The 20,306-nt window shown below is 37.7% G+C and overlaps 1 protein-coding gene across 1 annotated transcript in view; it reads left to right on the plus strand.

Moving 5' to 3' along the window:
* The window catches only part of snx29 (sorting nexin 29), a 252,068-nt gene that overhangs the window by 212,469 nt on the left and 19,293 nt on the right, over positions 1 to 20,306 (plus strand). The window contains exon 20 of the mRNA XM_056468943.1: positions 15,114 to 15,253. Coding sequence (XP_056324918.1) covers positions 15,114 to 15,253 — 140 coding nt within the window. The remainder of the gene's footprint in view (positions 1 to 15,113; positions 15,254 to 20,306) is intronic.

Genomic DNA, 20,306 nt, shown 5'->3' on the forward strand with positions numbered 1-20,306 from the left:
GGCGACAACTGTTGGAGCAGACCAGGTGATGGGACAGACAGTGATCTGATCTGGGAGGATGTTGGCCGGGGTCTCACTTGTTTCCTGTTGGTCATGGATTCTGGAGAGTGCATCCGCCCGGATGTTTTTGGATCCTGGTCGATATGAGATGGAGAATTGAAATCTGGAGAAGAATAAGGACCACCGGGCTTGACGAGGACAGAGTCTTTTCGCCTCTTTCAGGTATTGTAAGTTTTTATGGTCAGTAATCACCTGGAATGGATGTTTAGCTCCCTCCAACCAGTGTCGCCACTCCTCCAGGGCAAGCTTGATGGCTAGAAGTTCACGGTTCCCGATGTCATAGTTCTTTTCCGCCGGGCTGAGCTTACGGGAGAAGTAGGCGCATGGATGGAGTAGTGAGGGATTCCCATGGAGCTGGGACAAGATGGCTCCCACTCCGGTGGTCGATGCATCCACTTCGACCACGAAAGGTAAGTCGGGATTGGGGTGAGTCAGGAGTGGAGCCTGCGTGAAGGACTTCTTGAGGCTTTGGAAGGCTGCGGCCGCTTCGGGTGGCCAGGATAGCGTTTTGGGTTGATTCTTTAGGAGGTTGGTGAGCGGAGCGGTGATAAGACTGTAGTTGTGGATAAAACGTCGATAGAAATTGGCAAACCCTAGGAATCGTTGGAGTTCTTTAATGGTTTTCGGTTCAGGCCAGGAGATGACGGAAGTGACCTTCCCCTCGTCCATGCGAACCCCTTGTCGATCAATGATGTATCCGAGGAACTGAACAGATGGTAAATGAAATGAACACTTCTCAGCCTTGAGATACAATTTGTGTTTCCTTAAGGTTTGTAGGACCTCCGCAACGTGGTGGCGATGTTCGGCCTCACTCCGGGAGTAAATCAGGATATCATCAATGTAGACGATGACGGAGATATGGAGGAACTCCCGGAGGACTTCGTGGATGAAGTTCTGGAATACGGAGGGGGCGTTGACCAGACCATAGGGCATGACCAGGTATTCGTAGTGCCCAGTAGGGGTCACAAACGCCGTCTTCCATTCGTCCCCCTCGCGTATTCGTACCAGGTTGTATGCGCTGCGGAGGTCCAACTTAGTGAATATTCGGGCAGATCGGAGTTGTTCTAGGGCCGCAGGGACGAGAGGAAGTGGATACCTGAACTTGATGGTGCCTTGGTTCAGAACTCGGTAATCTATACATGGCCGCAGCCCTCCATCCTTCTTGGCCACGAAGAAGAAGCTTGAGGCAGCGGGTGACGTGGACTGGCGAATATACCCCTGACTCAGAGCCTCCTGAATGTACTCCTCCATGGCCTTAGTTTCTGGAAGGGACAACGGGTAGATCCTACCTCTGGGCATAGGAGCATCAGGAAGCAGGTCAATGGCGCAGTCCCATGGCCGATGTGGAGGTAGCTGGGAAGCTCTCTTGGGGCAAAATACGTCCTCGTATGAGGAGTAGATCTTCGGGATCTGAATGGATTGTTTCTCAACTGGACTTTCGACGGACGTGACGTAGACATTTATGGGTCTCTGGATCTGCAAGGGTAGGTCAGGAAAACAGCTGGAGACGCATTCTTTACCCCATCTTTTGATTTCTCCAGTGCCCCAAGAGAGGATGGGATCATGCTTCACCAGCCACGGGCGCCCTAGGATGATGTCCATTGATGCTCCCTCCAGAACCAGAAATTGAATTTCTTCTTTATGAAGTAACCCTACTCTGAGGGTTACGGGTTCACATTTACGATGGATACGTGCCTGGGAATGGATATCGGTGGTTATAGGTTGAATCTGGTAGACGTGCGTCGAGGCTTCGGTGTGGAGCTGGAGGCGGCGACAGAGGGCGTGCGAGATGAAATTTCCGGCTGACCCGGAGTCGATGAGGGCCGTGACTGAAATAGAGACAGAATGGGCAGTTAACTGAACATTGGTGGTGAGAGGGTGCATTTTCTCAACTGGAGAACTGAATACACTCACCAATGAACGTACTGGACGAATGGGACAGTCCAGCCTGACATGTCCTTCGGCACCACAGTACATACACAGACCCCGGGTCAGCCTCCTCTGTCGCTCAGTAATCGTAAGTCTACCAGATTCGATGATCATAGGTTCTGATTCTGGAGGGACGACTGGCTCTGGCGGACGAAGGAGTGCTTGTGAGATGGATGGGAGATCATGCTGGTAGACCTTCAGACGATCAGAACATCGAAGAGACTGTTGGATGAATTTTTCCAACCCCATGGTATCGTCGAGAGCTGCCAGCTGTAACCTCAGGTTGGGCTCCAAGCCGAGCCGGTAGGTGGTTAGGAGAGATCGCTCATTCCATCCACTAGCAGCAGCCAGAGTACGAAATCGGAGCGCATAGTCCTGGGTGGACATGGCTCCCTGCTTAAGATGATATAATTGCTCTCCGGCTGCTACTTCTCCATCTGCACGACCAAAGACATCCTTGAAATATGTGGTAAAGCTTTGAATGGAATTGGTTACCGGCCCAGCTTGCTGCCAGATGGTCTCAGCCCACCGGAGAGCCGACCCAGAGAGAAGGGAGATGATGAATGCAATTTTGGACCGATCTGTGGGGTATAATTCGGGTTGCATTGTGAATATCAGGGAACATTGTAATAGAAAGCCATTGCACTCCTCCGCCCCGCCAGAGTAGGGCGCTGGTCGAGCCATGGGACTGGATGAGTGGGTGGACGGTGAAGAAGTGCTCGGTGCTGGTGGTGCTTCGGGAAGTGGAGTAGCTGGCATTAACACTCTCTTCAGGGAGTCCACCAACTCCTGAATGGGATCGGGAGTGCTCATGCTGTAAACTGTTAGGTCCGGTCTTCTGTTAGGGAAGCAGACGGACAAGTTAGGTGAGTATATAATGAAGGATGTTTATTACAGCAGAGGAGCATACGAGGATAACAGAGGGGATGTGATTGTAGTATTGTTGAGATGGTATTCCTTCTTCGGATCAGGATGGATGACAGACACTGAGGGAGACCGAATGCACACACCAGAGGGCTTGTGGGGAAGACAGACTGAAGACACTCAATACGGACAGGACACCGGGAACACTGGACAGACTGGAACAAAACAGAGATCAGGTAAGTTCAGGATATGAAATCAATGTGCTAGTGACTACCAGGAGGTACTCTCTAGGAGTCCGCTTCGTTGGAACGAGACCGGACACTGACTGAAGTGAGGTGTGTGCTTATATAGTGAATGGAAGTGATTGGGTGCAGCTGTGCGTGGTTAAAACTCAGGTGACGGTGATCGTTGCGTGATGCTGGTGGAAGAGCCTGGCCAATCCGTGACAATAGTTGTATTTGTGATGCTAAAATAACACTACTTCTAAATTGGAATTGGAGTTGAAGCGTAGCAATTGATAGTGTTCATCTGAATTTAATCTGAATTAATCTGATGTTGTAATGTTAGGAAGTTAGATTAAAACAAATTCAAATAAGTCTTACCAAAAGAGCATAGATTTTTAGCAAAAAATTATGTGTGTAAGTGTATGTAAAATGTCACATATTTTGTTAGTACATTGTTTTTTATTAAATTGAATTATTGTAAAGGTGGATTTAGTAGTTCTTTAGCTTGAATTAACTTTGCATATTTTAATTCTTTCTCAATGACTCCATGTGTGAGTTTTTCAATGTAATCATTATTTAAAATGCATTGCTTTACATTTTCTATTTTAAATTTTAATTATCACGAACGACCACAACTGCAACCGCAATTTTGTTTTTCCATTTTCTGCAAATATTGACATGTTAAAATTATATTCTGAAATATCTGATATTCTGGTTCTCAAATAAGTGAAATTCGATTTGTGAGTCTCACAGCACCAAAATAACAGCAACCACAAGTCTCTCCTCCATCTTCAAAAGTTTCAGTAGTTGTCTGCAGTCACCTTAATGGAAACTCCGCCTCTGCTTTCATTTGATTGGAGACTGAAAAGACGCAAATGACATAACACACCTTTTCTGTTCAGAGTTGACTTTTTTCAACTGCGATTGCACAGTGCGCAATGGCAAAAAAAACCTGAGGCGCAACAGGCTGTTAAAGCGTGTATGCACAGAGCACATAAGAAGCATGCAAAACGCTCACTGCCATTAGTAAATCATCCAAAAACGGTGCGCCTCAACACAAAAAGTGTATTCGCTGGGATCAGCCTTATTCAATCTATTATGGGTGATGGGCACCACCATTTTAGGCAGCGCTGCAGTGGAGAGATTAGAGCTGCTGGATATATAACATGTTAATTCGGTAAGTGGATGTATAATTGGGAGAATAGAGTAAATTTTATGTTATGGTACGTTATGTTACTGTATGTTATGTCATGTTTTGCTATGTGTATTTAAATGTTTGAAATGTCATTTGTTTGAAAGCAGTATTTATAACAAGCGCCACATGCATCTTTTTCTGACTCTGGGAAAGCAAATGTGATTTTAGCCTTTGATCATGTGACACACTGAATACTCTATTTATCGTTGTAATCAAAGGGTTAAAAAAGCATGCAGTCTTAACTATTACAGTGTCAAATGTTACATACTGTAGCTTTAGATACCAATAGCATGAAAAGGGATTTTAATTCTGCTGTCTGTTGATGTAGATCAGCATGATCATTTAATAGTACATAATTAATTATCTTAAATAAACAACTTGTGAATTGCTGTGGGATATGGCCATTTCAGTTCAAAGTCTTTAAATATGAACTTGGCTCAGTCCTGGTATGACTCTTACAAGCAAGGTCAAAAGTTCGATTTCCAGGAAACCTGGCAAAATATATATGTTGAGTATATATTGTTAGTCATTTTGGATAAAGCTGCCCGGCAAATGCACGTAAAAGGCATGTAAATAACCTCTCACATCATACCTGGTTAATTAACACAGATATGCCTCAAAGGGAGAGTTCACCTAAAAATGAAACTGAGTCATTATATACTCACCCTGGTGTTATTCTAATGTCATATTGCCCTTATTTTCTTTTTCAGACCACAGACCACAATAAAAAATAAAAAAAACATCCTGCTTGTTCTCGTGGCACATGGCAGTAATAGAGAGCAGCAGTAAATTGATACTTTATTCCAAATTTTAAGTTCTTAGATGATTTACTCACTCTCCAACTTTGGTTTAAGTTTCTTTCTTTGAAAGTCTGAACCAATAGTGGGTTAGCAAATGGTGAGTAATTTTAAACTTAGGGTTGAACAATCCTTTTCAACATTTTAAAAAAAGATTACCTTTGATAGGATTTGGTGAAAAACTAACTGAAATGTAATGTATTATTTGCCAAAATCCCTTCTCTGTTAGTCTTCATGCACAAATTCATGTTCATGAAACCCATGTGTAAGTGCCACAATGCACTCTAACTGACAAACAAGTTGTGAGAAATTAAGATAAATATAAATGTAACAAAATACTATATATACTACAAAACAACATACAATACAACATCAAATTATCATGTATATCTGCCATTCTGACAGTCATCTGACTGTTCAGATTCAGAGCGCTTTTCTATTCATCTTGATTTATTCATCTTAAAATTAAGCAAATGGTTTTCTGAATGGGGCTCTATTTTAACCACCTAGGCACAAAGTCTAAAGCGCATGGTGCAAAAGCATTACGGACGTGTCAGAATCCCCTTTTGCTATTTTAAGGATGGAAAAATATGTTCTGCGCCCTGGTGTATGGTCTAACAGAGTTGTGCTTATACTCTTAATGAGTTACAGTATAGGTATGTTTTAAGCATAATGTACATTAAACCAATCAGACTCTCATCTCATTCCCCTTAAGAGTCAGTTGCGTTGCACCATGACGCATTTGCTATTTACATGGCGGATTTTGTAAGTGGAAAAAGGAATACTTTACTAGCGAGAAAACCATAAACAGACCATCTGCCGCGTGAGGATAAAGAATGAGTCTCCTCCATTCTGCCTTTTTATTATCTCTTTACTTTACTTCCGCTCTTTACTTTACTCCTTTACTTTTGTGGATAAGGAAACGGTGTTGTACTCACTCCACTAAAGGCATCCATCAGCCTATATATTTAATTTTGTTTGTAGAGACCAAAGATTTGTTTCAAAACTATTTCTAAATTCAGTTCTAATTTCCAGCAAACGAATAACTGAACAATAATAACGAAAAACTGGTCAAAAAACTGAGTTATATCCAAACACACATCCTATTCTTATGCCCCGTATAGTGATGTATACATCTCCAAAACCTGACAAGTGGACACATCTAAACTTGTTTTTATTAAAACAAATATAAATATGCATATAATAAATAATACTGCTAATACTAATAACATTATACAAATGCAAATTGTCATGAATAAACTGAAAAAAGCCCCCAACATGAAGAAGGCATAGAGGTACAGTAATGTTTTTTATATTTATGTAAAAAATAATAATTTTTTAACATTTTAATCCTTTAGTTTTTTTAATATGTAAAGATATTTGTGTATTGCTGTACATCTGTGTGTGTTAAGCAATGTGTATGCGTTTTGGACTTACATAGGCAAATAGCACGATCTGCGCTGGACTTTAGACCAGCTTTCAGTTGGTCAATGGCGCGGTCTATTTCAGTTCCTCAAAATAGCAATGCACCAACAATGCGCCGTAACACACCTCCTTTCTAGACCAGCACACCCATGACTCCACAAAGTGGCGCAAATGGATTTGCTATATAAACAGCGTGATGCAAAATGTGAAAATTAGGTTTGCGCTGGTCTGAAATTAGCTACAAATCGTGCCAAGCACATCTTGCACCTTATTGCATCGGGTGTATGATAGGACCTTTAGACTACATTTACACTGCAGGCAAATGTGGTCCAAATCTTTTTTTTTTTTTTGTAATTACCATAAATAGCACAAAACCGCATGAAATCTGATCTTTTCAATTCTAATTGAAATTCTGAAATCTTGCCATTTTATGTGTTATTAAATCTGATACAGATTTATTATCAAGTTTTGCAATGTGACTGTGGTGTTAATGGTTATGTCAGAATTCATGCAACCTTTACATTACTTTTAATCTTCGTGCCTCATCATTCTTCTCTGGAATGTACAATAAACATCCTCTTACTCCTCAGCGGCTGCTCATTTACCTATGATTAACGCTAAACTGGTGTGGTCAGTCTATGCTGGTTTCTGAGAAAGCGATCACATCGGTTGATTAGAATGTTCAATGTGTCACGTGATCAGCTGTTAAATTAAAATCTGCTTTCGCACGAGGGCTGGCGCTGTGAGCCTGAAGAGACATGTGCTGCACTTGTCATAGATCACAACTTTTTTTACACCATGTGACACTTACAATATTTTAGGTTTCAGACATTGACATACACATTATTACTACCAAAACAACAATTTAAGTTCATAAAGCACCGCTGTTGTGCAATAATAATCATATTTAACATAATTTGGCGACATGCTTTATTCACACCGTACAGTATACAGTACACATTATATATACATTTAAAAATGTAAACGCTTTGTTGAGTTGTTCTTCTTTGGCCCATACAAGTCAGAAATCTGATACTGGACATATTTAAAACAATGAAATGAACAGTTATGCAAAAAAATTTAATAAATAAAAATAATCAGATCTAAGAAAAGTGGAGAACTAAGCCTCACAATGTGAACATAGCCATATTAATATGACGTGCCAATATATATGACGGTTTGAAGAATGACAAGCAGTCAAGGGCAGAATTTTTATAAATAATATGCTAAATTTAGGATTATTTTTTCACAAAAACCTTATTTTATACCCCTAAAACACACAATTCTGCTCCAGAAGCTTTTAGGTAAAACAACAACAAAAATCTTAATATTGGTCACTGTTGGCTGCCCTATTGACAACCATGTGTAGGATATTTTTGCAAATATCTCTCATTGTGGTATGAAATAGAAAGTACTGAAAACTGCATTGGAACAGCACCAGGGTAAATGATAAGTAAATGATGACTGAGTTTGTCAGCAGTTGCAGTCAGCGACTACTGCTTTTCTACTGAATCCAATATATAAATAAAGTAGAGCAGTGTTTCTCAACCATGTGCCTGCAGGACCACCAACACCGCATGTTTTGGATGTCTCCTTCGTCTGTCACACTCATTACATGTCTTTCAGTCTCTGCTAATGAGCTGTTGATATGAATCAGGTGTGTTTGCTTAAGGAGACAGGAAAATGTGCAGAGCTGGTGGGCCTCCAGGAACGTGGTTGAGAAACACTGCTCTACTTTATTTATATATTGGATTCAGTAGAAAAGCAGTAGTCGCTGACTGCAACTGCTGACAAACTCAGTCATCATTTACTTATCATTTACCCTGGTGCTGTTCCAATGCAGTTTTCAGTACTTTCTATTTCATACCGCTGTATTTTGTAGCATGAATGAGGTTCTTTCCCTGATCGAAAAGCCACATCCAAACACTGTAACAGCAGCCGATCGGTCAGGATGTTTTTCACGGTCAGGATGATAAATCGCCTCGTTCACTCATAACTGTTCAATTCTCAGGGAGAGTTTGACGGCTTGTGCTGTAGCAGCTTGAATCACCCTCACACTTTGTCATTTTGGACGACGTTTCTCCCTCATTCAAATCTGCACACGTGTCCATGCATGCGATTTTACAAAAGTGAACACAAACAAAACTCACTCCGAGGCTCCGGCTAGTCCAGCTGGTCCAGACAATAGCCTGTGAAGATGGAGAAGCACTCCAGCACGTCTTTATTGGCTTAAATGGCAGCGTCTGGCAAGGATTTTCACTGCTTGTCGCTGTCAGACACTGGCGATCGGCAGAACTGTGCTTTGAGGAATTTGGAAAGAAGCCTGTCATTTAAGCAGAGAAACAACAATTGGCCGAAAAACAGAAGCCTGAGAAATCATTTGCAGTGAGAAACACTCATTCTTTTAAGAGATTGTGAAGTGCTTGTCGTTGGTTTCGTCACGAGTTGTTTGTGTGAATTGCAGGCGGGTGTTTGTGTTAACAGATTGTCTGAAGGTCTAGCTGAAGCTATAAGTAATAGCTGTTAGTAATGCACTTGTGTGTCTGTGTGTGTGCTCTGCTTGTTTATCAAGGAATTTGGCCCTTAATGCTCCCTTGGTGAATAGGTGTTTTAATATATTGTTATCCTAATAGAATCCAATTAGCGACATAATACATTCTCAAACTTGAAATGTGATTGAACTGAGACAACTGAGACAGTTTTTTTCTGTCTCTGTCATATCACGTTATCTATATTCAAGGAAATAGTGTCATATTGTTGCCAGGTTCATCTAGTTTATAGATGATATTTTTTAAAACGGCATAAACCTAGTTGCTGTTTACCAGTTGTTACATTGTTATTATTTTTTTTTTAAGAAATGTGTATTTTTGTTCGGCAAAGACTCATTACATCAATCAGATGTAAAGCTAAAAAAGATTTGCGTTTCTAGTACATTCTGTTCTTTTGAAATTCTTGTTCATCAAAGATTTTAAAATGAACGTTTTTGGACCAGAAAAACTAAACAAAAAAGCAACACTTTGCATTTGATTGCTTAAAGGGGACCTATTTTACCTCTTTTACAAGATGAAAGATCAGCCTTCGGTGTCTCCAGAATGTGTTTGTAAAGTTTTAGCTCAAAATACCCATCAGATTATTTATTATAGGCTCCAGTATCTGCCCATTTTGGTGTCTGAGTACAGTGGATCTGTTTTTGTAGCCTGTGGCTTTAAATGCAAGTGGGCTGCTTCTCCCCTCCCACCGTTCCCACGCGTGTGTCTGCTTTTCATCTGCGTTACATAAATTAAACAGCAGTCAGTGAAAGTGACAGAAAGTGACTTGGATGAAGCTGAAATACAGCTCATTAGTCAAAAAAGTAAGATTATTTCATGTATTTGTGGTTTATTTTATTCAAGTCTTTTTAAAGAGATGAGTAACACACAAATGCCATTTGCAGTACACACATATTAGCATGTGGCTGTGGTGATTATATCAGTTAAGAATCACATACTGTAGCGATTTTATTGCCTTTATTACAAACATGCTCTGTTTTAAAAACATTTTAAACTAATAAAGCTTATAGAAATCACAGGGGGTTGTAACAAATATTTTAAACCCAGTTTATTTGCATTAAAATGTTCTGTGGACATGTGTATACATATTATTATAGAAACATGGTGCCTGTCAATCAATTCGGTGGGTATGTCACGTCAAGTTGTTGTGGGTCTCAGAATCACTGGGATTTGGGTCCTATTTTAATGTCAGGAAATTTAAAAAAGAGACTTGTTTTGTTTCTATCACTCCAATATAACAGTGGACACACTATACCTACACACAGTTCTGTCCAAGCATCTTCCAAAAGTTGATTTTCATTATAGGAGCTCTTTAAGAAACAAACAAAAACAACTAGCCTAACTAATAAAGCTGTGGTGAAAAACCATTTAAGAAATTTAAGAGATTTTCAAATTTCATCACTTTTCTCTTTTGAATCGATTGTGAGCTTAGTTTTAAACCATGCACTCAAATGTTTTTGAGAAAACTGCTGTTAAAACAGCTCAAAATCAGTTCAAGAGAATAGCTTGTCACATTACTGGCACAGCAGACCTGTAAAGTTTTTATTTGCATCAAGCCATTTATGTTGACAAAATGAACACTTGTCTGCGCTGAATTAATCTTGATACATTTCTACAAAACTAGTTTTTCAGTGAGTGATCTGTCTGTTTGCTGTTTGAACAGCTGTGGTTACTGGATGCATGGGTCCAATAAACCGATCCAAATTCCTTTTCTTTCTCAACCCTTTGCATTTATTTAAGACATTAAGTCAGGGTATTTACTAGGACTATTTTGACATAATATATTGTATGTATTTGTTCATCCTAGTCCAAGTGGGTGCACAAGAGGACTCAATTGTTTGCTTTTTGCTTCTTAAATAGTTTAAAGTTGCTTGCAACTTTTGTGATAAGGCAATTGATTGTTAATGTCAGGGTGTTTATTTTGCTAGTACACATTGTTATTCTTTAGGTGAACAATGAATCCATACAAATCAATCCACTGAAAAAAAATGTTGGTAATCTTCGATCAAAGTCTGACCATTTGTTTCTATGTTTGGAGTGGTGGTGCATTTGACGCCAGCTTGACGGCTTCAGCCAAAATATTCTTACCAATGCCTCTCTTAAAGGTTAGTTTGCTATGAGGGAATGATGTGCAAAAGGAAAGCTCCTCCCCCTACTCAATATTTGTTTCAGTTTGAAGTACACCAACATGCTGAAATAAAAGTGTCAGCAACTTTCAGTTCACATAGATGTTAAATTTTGCTATTAATATACAGATCATATATGACACTAAACAAGGTCCCTGATTTATTTCAGTCTCCACCAATGGGTCCTTCTCTTGAGTTAGAAAATCCTTTAAAGTACTTTACAACAATAGTATCTACTAATATTTGCAATAAAGTGCACAAAGAGCAAGCATTTCTACTTGGTGTCATGGTTTTCACCTTTAAAGCCAGTTCTGAGATGACGTGGGCAACAGCATTAAATTAGCCCTGGCAGGCACAGCCCTCATGGGTAAACTAATCTGACAGCAGTGATCTCCTCCACATATCCCATATCATAATCAACTTTTGTGCCTTTTCATGCCTGTTGGAGATGGATCACTATTAGAACTTCATGCCCTGGCGACACACTAATGCTGAAATGCATGGTGACAGTGGTTTAGATGACACACTCACACACTTGCTTAACCCTCTTTATTATTATTGGATGATTGAGCCGCTGGCCTCTGTTTAAGTGGGTGACAGCAGAGAGTTTAGAGTAGTCGCTTTCCCTTCAGCATATGAGAAACAACTGATGTCTCACACACGCACACACGCACACACGCACACACACACACACACACACACGCACACACACACACACACGTACAGATGCGAGAACTGAAGCATCAGGGCCAATTAATCAGCCATCAAGGGGACATTAATAACATTTCAATCTTTCTCCCGCTGTCCCTTGTTCTTTCTCATTTGCTTTTGATGTCACCCCCGCCACAGTGCTGACTTTGATCTGGTTACCCATCAGCTTGATAGGCTGGGTACAGTTGAGATGCTGAGGTTTTGATGCTGAAAAGTCAATGCAAGCCGCAATGAAACAGGTTTTTGAGAGATATTATTATGATTGGATGAACTATAAGGGTAGATGGAGCACAAAGGGAGACATTTTGTATTCTTTGTATGCTTTTCTAAATAAAGGACAAAAAGCAAATAGGCTGTTGTTTGTGCTGTAAGTTTGCATTTTAATAACTTTACTAAAGGAAACCCTACACTGTAAAAATTCAGGCTTCCCCACATTAACTTTACAAATTTAAGTGGATTGAACATAAAACAATTAACTTGTCCCAAAGAAATCTTAAGAATTGTGTTGTTTCGCTCATTTTAAATAAGTTTTGAGTGTATATAAAAGTGCTTTGACTTTGAAATATGTGTATATCTATTCTATTATAGTTATTTTATGTAAAAACAAACAATGAAACACAATACACTATTTGAATGAGCATGTCAAATTTACAAACTGTCAAATTTAACTTATGCATATGGTAAAAACAGCAGATCATAGGTGCTGTAACGGTTTCATTAAAATATTAGTGTTCTGATTTTTATAACCTATAATAACAGACTGGATCCATTTATTCATGAATATTGATTCCAGTGGTGGATGCAAAGGATTGTTTCCAAAATTCCAGAGTGTTGTAAAGTCCAAAAGCCAAACTTAATTTAAAATTTTTATTTTTTTTCCAAAATTCACAGAATGTTTTACCTAAAGATTCTGTATTTTTTTTATTTTTTTATTTTTTTGTATTTAGATCATTAAAAACAACACTTCCGCTGCACTCAAGAAACGACTTTTGCTTCTGGTTTAAACTACTTAATTAAAATGAGTTAATTTAACACAGGTTTTTTTTTTGGACAACTTAATTGTTTTATGTTCAGTCCACTTAAGTTTGTAAAAACAATTAAGTTAACTTAATCGATTTGTGTGTGAACAACAAGAAGGAATTGTATTGAAGCATTTTTTACAGTGTGTGGTGAAAATCCCCCAAAAAGAACACTTTCAGGGCTTTTCGGGTCTCACATATACACAATTACAGTATATAGAGTACAAAAAAGATTGTAAAATATAACATCAGACATTCAGAATTTCATTCTTAAATCAAATTAATCCTCATACGTTCAAAACCCTGAATGTAAATATGACTTAACAAAAATGACATTTGGTACAAGCTACTGTAGTCTGAAAAGGCTGAATAACTCATATGGCTATTATAGTTGTTACAGAATTCTAATAGATATAAAAGTAGTCTAAAGGTCTCTTCATAGAACTTGTTTGCTCTAGATTTAAAGATGTCATGCAGATATTCTGTCATCATTTACTCACCGTTTACCTTGACTTCCATAGTAGCAAAAACAAATATTATGGAAGTCAGTGGTTACAGGTTTTCAGCTCAAAATATCTTCTTTTGTGTTCAGTAGAGTAAAGGAATTCTTTTTGAAACCATGTGATTTTTAAGCATACTTAAAAAAAACTTATTCTAATTTATAAAACTTATTTGAAAAATATGAAATTAAACTATTTACTGTTTATGTACAGGCCACCGAAGAAGACTTTTCATCAATAGAACATTAAGGATTTGTAGCTGAAATCTTGATTTTTTTTTTTTTTGTGATTCATATAGCTAAAATCTATAGCTATCAGCATTTAGAGTGTGGTTAAAAAAAAATATATATATAGTATTTAAGTATATATTAAATATATATATATATATACATACATATATATATATATATATATATATATATATATATATATATATATATATATATATATATATATATATATATATATATATATAATATTCAAGTCACCATTAACACGTCACCATTTTTCTCAGAAAATATATTTCAGAAGGTGCTGTTGACTTGAAATTGTCAGTGGATACTAGTAACAATCAAAGAAATCCACATATGCAAAGAAAAGAAAACTAATTAGTTTACATATGAAGTTATGTGTAATAAAATAAAACGACGCTGTGAAAAAGCATTGAACATATGAAGAAAGGAAGGTGTAGAAAGTCAGTGAAAGCCCAGACTGCAGCTGAAATCTCTCTGGGTAACACTTTATTTTGATGGTCCATTTGAGTATTATTAGACTGTCTGCTTAATTTATATTGATACTGCTGCTAAACAGACATTTAATTGACTATAAGAAACTTTGCAATTACATGTCAACTTACAGTAACCCTAACTCCAACCTAACATGTATGATCTAATGAGAGTTAGTTGGCATGTAGATGCAGTGTAACTTAAATTCAACAAATGGACCATCAAAATAAAGTGTGACCTATGTAGTTTTTCAGCAATTCTCTGACCTCGCTCACTGTAAATAAATATTTACTGCTTCAGTCCAACATCTACATTAGCAGGATGATGGAGATGAAAGCAACATTTCAGCAAGACAATGATCCAAAACACAGCCAAGAAAACTCTCATATGGTTTCAGAGAAAGAAAGTCAGGCTGTAGAACGGCCCAGCCAATCACCTGACTTGAATCCAATAGAAACTACAGAATAAAGATCAGATTTGATCCACAGAACCATCAAGATTTTTACACTGTTGAAGTCTGTGAAAAATTTCACACCTGAGCAATTCATGTCACTTAATTCTTCATATGAGAGGCATCTTTTAGTTGCCATCACCAAAAAAAAAGCCTTTTATACAAAGTATTAAATGCATTTTTTTTTGTTTTGTTTTATTTTTTGTTTGTATTTTTTATATATTTTTTATTTTATAACTCCTCATAAAAACGTTATTACTTATGAAGAAAAATGCGTTGTGCAAGAAATGGAACATTTTAAACATGTTTTCTGGGTGTCTTGACAATCTAGATCTGTGGATTAAATAAGAAGATACTGTACTTTTAAAAATTTGAAGGACACTGCAAGTGCACATTTAATTCATTGAAGCGCATTTCTTACTTACTAGGGCTAAAATGACATATACTGTAGAGAAGTAAACAATGACAGTTTGTATTTATGGGTATAATTATCCAGTCAGCGAATCTGAATTTTGTGTATATGTCTGTGAATTTGCAGGATGCCAAGTTTGTGGAGGAGAGGAGAAAGCAGCTGCAGTCGTACCTTCGAATGGTGATGAATAAACTGATCCAGACACTGCCTGAATTCACTGCCCAGCCTACAAAGGAAACCTTACTGCAGTTTCTGCCTTTCTGCCAGTGAGTAGACCCACACACACTAACACAGTAATCCTAATGCAATAACGGCCAACTGTATGTATTTCAGATCCATAAACTCTAAATGACACTGGATTTCAGTGCCTTGATGGAAGATGCATGCCATTTTGAATTGTCACTCAAGTAGGACAAAGCAATCAAACTTTCAAATGTCACAAATGCATGCTGAATATTGAAACCGCTCTCTAGAATGAATTATATGCATTGATATGGCTGGATTCGCATTTGTGCTGGTTGAGTTTCTGGGTGTTTCCATGCTATCCCTAACAAGATGCTGCCCTGGGCGACTACCAATATTGTCCATGCCCAAACCCGCCACTTTTGTCAAGCATGTTTCTGTGCCATTAATGTCACCTTTTTGAATTACAAAAATAAAACATTTAAAATAACCATTGCACCATACACTTTTTGTGAAAGGTATTAGTTAGATAGCTATTCTTAAAATTATTCTTTTCCCTGAAATATTTTACTATTTTATTAAAGAGTTGTCAGTAAAGAGCATGTGATAAAGAAACAGCAAACTTTTGTCACCTGTTGATACCCAAACATTTCAACAAATTCCTTTACTATGTAAAAGCACCCCTTATGTTAATCTTGTTTGTGATAAACTTTAGTTGACTTCTGGCGAGTCTTATTGCACTTTAAAGGGCACATAGTTTACCTCTTTTTTATGATTTAATATTAATATTATGGTTCTTCTGAGTGTGCCAGTTTAGGTTCAGTTCAAAACACAATTCAGATTTTTTTATTATAATGTGTTAAAAAGTGTCATGTTGGGGGCGTGTCCACAGCTTGCTGATTTAGGGGTGTGTTGCTTCACATGTAGATTAGTTTCGGCTTCCTGCTCGACGTAACAAGGGGGCGGAGCCATGAGCTCACCCGCTCTGTGTTTGCAACAGACTCAGACAGGCAGACTGAGAGAAGGAGCAGGAGTGAGAGGATCAGCGATCAGTCGTACATATACGACTCAGACACAGACCAAGCAGAGACTACAAAATCATTTGTGTCTTTGTATAGTTTTACAGCCAACTGTGTGCTAGTTTCAAGTACTGAGCTTGTACACTGAGACTAATAACCACACACACTGAATTAACTTTGACTGAGGCACGGGATGCGTCGCTTGAAGCCGCGACATGGCACACCAGACACTCTCTGTGGCGCGGCAGAAACATGAAGTGTCCCAAATCGTCGTGCCACGCATTTTAGAATTCTAAACATAGGTTTCTATCAGGGTACACACAACAGCGCTTCAAGTCGGTGGCTGTCCGCGGCGCCCAGCCGCCGACTTGAAGCGCCGTTGTGTGTACCCTGATAGAAACCTATGTTTAGAATTCTAAAATGCATGGCGCTGCGTCAGGTACAGCAGCACCTAGTTAAGATCACAGGGAGCTTCTGTGATCGCGAGAAATGCAAACGGCTGAAGTATAAAGTAGACTCAATGAGAAGTACACATGTTTGCAAACCTACCTAAAGATACAACCAATAATTCCGATTAGACCGATAATGTGTAGAATATTGATCTTGTGTTGAGCCCAATGAGCCTTACATCTAAAAATAGAGCTAGGGTGTTCCTTTAGTGTTATCGCTTCGACTCACGCTGAAAATGGCGGACGTGAATCAACAAACTGAGGATATGATGACGTGCCTGTCAATCAGTATTGGTGGGCGGGGGGACCTCTCTCCTACGTCAAGTTGCTGTCGGTCTAAAAACCACTCCAATTGGTCCACCGTTTTTTATGTTGTTAAATTGAAAAAAAAAAAGCACTGGGTGTGCTTATATCACCCCAATATGACGGTCTATACACCATACCTACACACATGTCTGTCCAAACAAGTGAAAAGTAGATTTTTTACCATAGGTGCCCTTTAAAAATGTGAATCTGTATTTCTTTCCCAGTGTAATGTAATGTTAGCCATGTTCCCAAAGCAGCTAAACACCCTCTGACTCATCCTTGCATCCTTGCCTCTTCCATAAAGGGAAAGTTCACTCAAAACCGAAGATCAATTACTCACCTTTTACTTGTTCCAAAGCTGTTAGACATTATTTCTTCTACAGGACACAAAATAAGACTTTTTGAAGTAAGCTGAAGACATTGTTTTTCCTACTATGGAAGTCAATGGTCAGAGGTTTTCAACTTTCTTCAAAATATAATCTTTTGTGGTCAGTAGAATAAAGAAACTTAGAAAAGATGAGAAAACTCAGAAAGGGTGAGAAAATAATGAGTATTTTCATTTTTGGATAATCGCTTTTTTTTTGGTCAACTTTCAGATTGTACTTTACCACCCCAACGTTTGGTAGTAACATAAACAAAAGTAACATTTAAAATAAAATACAATACTGTAAGTAAAAAATACATTTAAATTGACCAATGTGTGCATATAAAATAATAATAATAATAATAATAAACATTATTACTTTGAATTTTAAATTAGTCATCTTTCCAAAGACATGCAATTTTTATCTATCCATTTAGAAAGCAACCTAAAGGAGGACACACTTTTTTTTAAAGCCTCTGCTTTACTTCTGATTCTGTATTTAAATTTTTCAGTAGCAAGATTATCAGACATTTCCTTTATCCATTGTCCAAGAACAAGTCTTTAGGTGTTTTTCCATACCAAAGCTATAACACGTTTAGTTTGTATAAAGCTGAAATCTGTAAGTTTCTTTTTGTTTGGGTCTACTGACACGAACTATTCCTTTATTTGCCATCGATCGTTACATGGAGACATCCAAAGAACCTTTCAACTCCACATTAAGACCTTTATTCTTATTGGAAAAGTTCTGTACGTGAATAAATTGTAAGAAATTTTAAGAAATCTTGAATAACATTTCTTTGGAGAACCAAAACCACTTCTTCAATGGCATCAATAATAATAATAATAATAATAATAATAATAATAATAATAATTTACCAAAAAAAATTGAACTTTTTTTTCCTGACATTTTATCCAACCTGTCAGATTATGCGACCAACGCTGTATTTGAATAGTTCTGAGATTGGGGTTAGAAATTGGGTGGGTTAGTGCGATGTCACAGTCTCATATCACACAGCTCCAAATCAAAATTTACGCTTGTAGCACATTCTCATAGGTAACATATTCCATCATCAAAGTGTGCTACCTATTTTTTCAATGGAGATAGGAAAATCTGACATGGTACGGCTACTGTATTCACATCCCAATCTCTTGCATTTGGTCAAGCTAAAATAATGATTGATAGAATTGATTTTACTACTCTGAATAAATGTTTCTGTTTACTTTTTTGAAGGAGGAAATCACATAAATGACATACCTGTAGTGGTCAGTGAATGATCGTTTGATTAAGAGAATATGCTTAGACATTTAAAATCAAGTCATATTACAGGCCAATTGTGTTTTACTTCACTACTTTGATTAGCAGCTTTTTAAAAGGCAGACATGCATTAGACTGAACAGTGTCTGGATATATGCCTCATTACAATGCTGTCCTTCTTTAGTCTCCATTATCATCATTTGATAAATTACTGCTGCCACGATGAGTAAAATGCACATAAACATCACTTTTTAATAAACCTTATTTACCACCTGCTTTTTGTGGGCGGTAATAGCCCAACGCTAATTACAGCAAGCAAGCAGTGCTCACTTTTACAAACTTTCCAAAGCTTTATTTGCATAGACAGGTGTGTTTGTGCTGAAAAGAATGGCTGTGACTTCATATAAATATCCATGAGACTTTTTCTGCACCTGGTTAAGCCAGATTACGATGGTTAGTGAATGTGACACCATTTATTTATTTATTTATTTATTTATTTATTTATTTATTTATTTTTTTTTTTTTTTGCTCAAATCCCTCACTGCCCACTTTACACTCCAAAATATCATAATTTCTCAGCTGTTATTTAACAGGAAATTGGATTTGCTTACAGAGCTGCTCACATCCTGCATTTTACCAGCCAATTGTCTTTTCTGATTGGCTCATTGATTTATCAGGTCAGACTTCCTTTCACACACTGCATCTCATTGGTTTATTGTTAGCACTAAATCTGGCAGCGTGACGTGATTACAAACAGGAAATTATTAATAAAAAAAACTATTTTACCCTCACATCAAATCTGATTTAATTAAAAGAGACCCTTGGCACATTGTGAGATGATAATGGCTCTTTGCTTGGCATGACTGGAGATAATTTGAGTGCTAAGGACAGATGAGTCCAGCTGCTTTTTAGGCAGACAGAGAGCTGGATGTTATGTATGATTAGGCAGAGATGTTAAAACAGTGTTTGACATCACATTTTGTCCCAAAAACCTTTGGCAGAATAGTCGCTATTGGCTTTTATAATATTTACTATTATACTGTTATATTATTTTAGATTATACTGTATATATCAGTCAGTCAATTAATTAATCTGTCTGTCTTAATGTTTTGGAATGATTTTTATCCAATTTAAAAATGTATATTTGGAATGGGGTTTTCACAAAAGTAAATGTTTTTCCAAGCATACATTTTGTAACCATGACATGGTTTAAAATAGTAGCTACTGCTGGTCAGCAATTGACATTTTAAATCTCATAATTTGTCAGCGATATTTTTTTACTTTTATGTGCAAAAATTAAAAAATCAATTCACAGGTAGTCTATTGTGCACTTTTATTTTAAAAGTACTATCATATGAACAAAAGTGCAATAAACACTTAAAACAAATATGATCCTGTTTGTTGATTAAACAGCTACGGCCACCTTAAGGGTCAGGACTAACCAAGCTGACGCCAAACATCTAGCACAAAGGAAACCCAACATTGACTATGTTTACATAGACATCCGTAATCAAATTATTTGCCTTAATCTGAATCAGACAATAATATGTTAAAGGGGTTTACATGAGTTGCTTTTTGAATGTTCTTTTCATGTTCCTGTCTTACATGTTATAGTACATAGTTTGATTAATGCCATTACAACTCCATTCAATGCTAGTTTCTACAGTTCATGTTTGTCATGGCACCATATGTGATTTTGGGTGTTTCGTTTTTAATTTTTCGACAGGTTCAACTGCAGTTCAT

Source organism: Danio aesculapii, chromosome 12, assembly GCF_903798145.1.
Source record: "Danio aesculapii chromosome 12, fDanAes4.1, whole genome shotgun sequence".
NCBI lineage: Eukaryota > Metazoa > Chordata > Actinopteri > Cypriniformes > Danionidae > Danio > Danio aesculapii.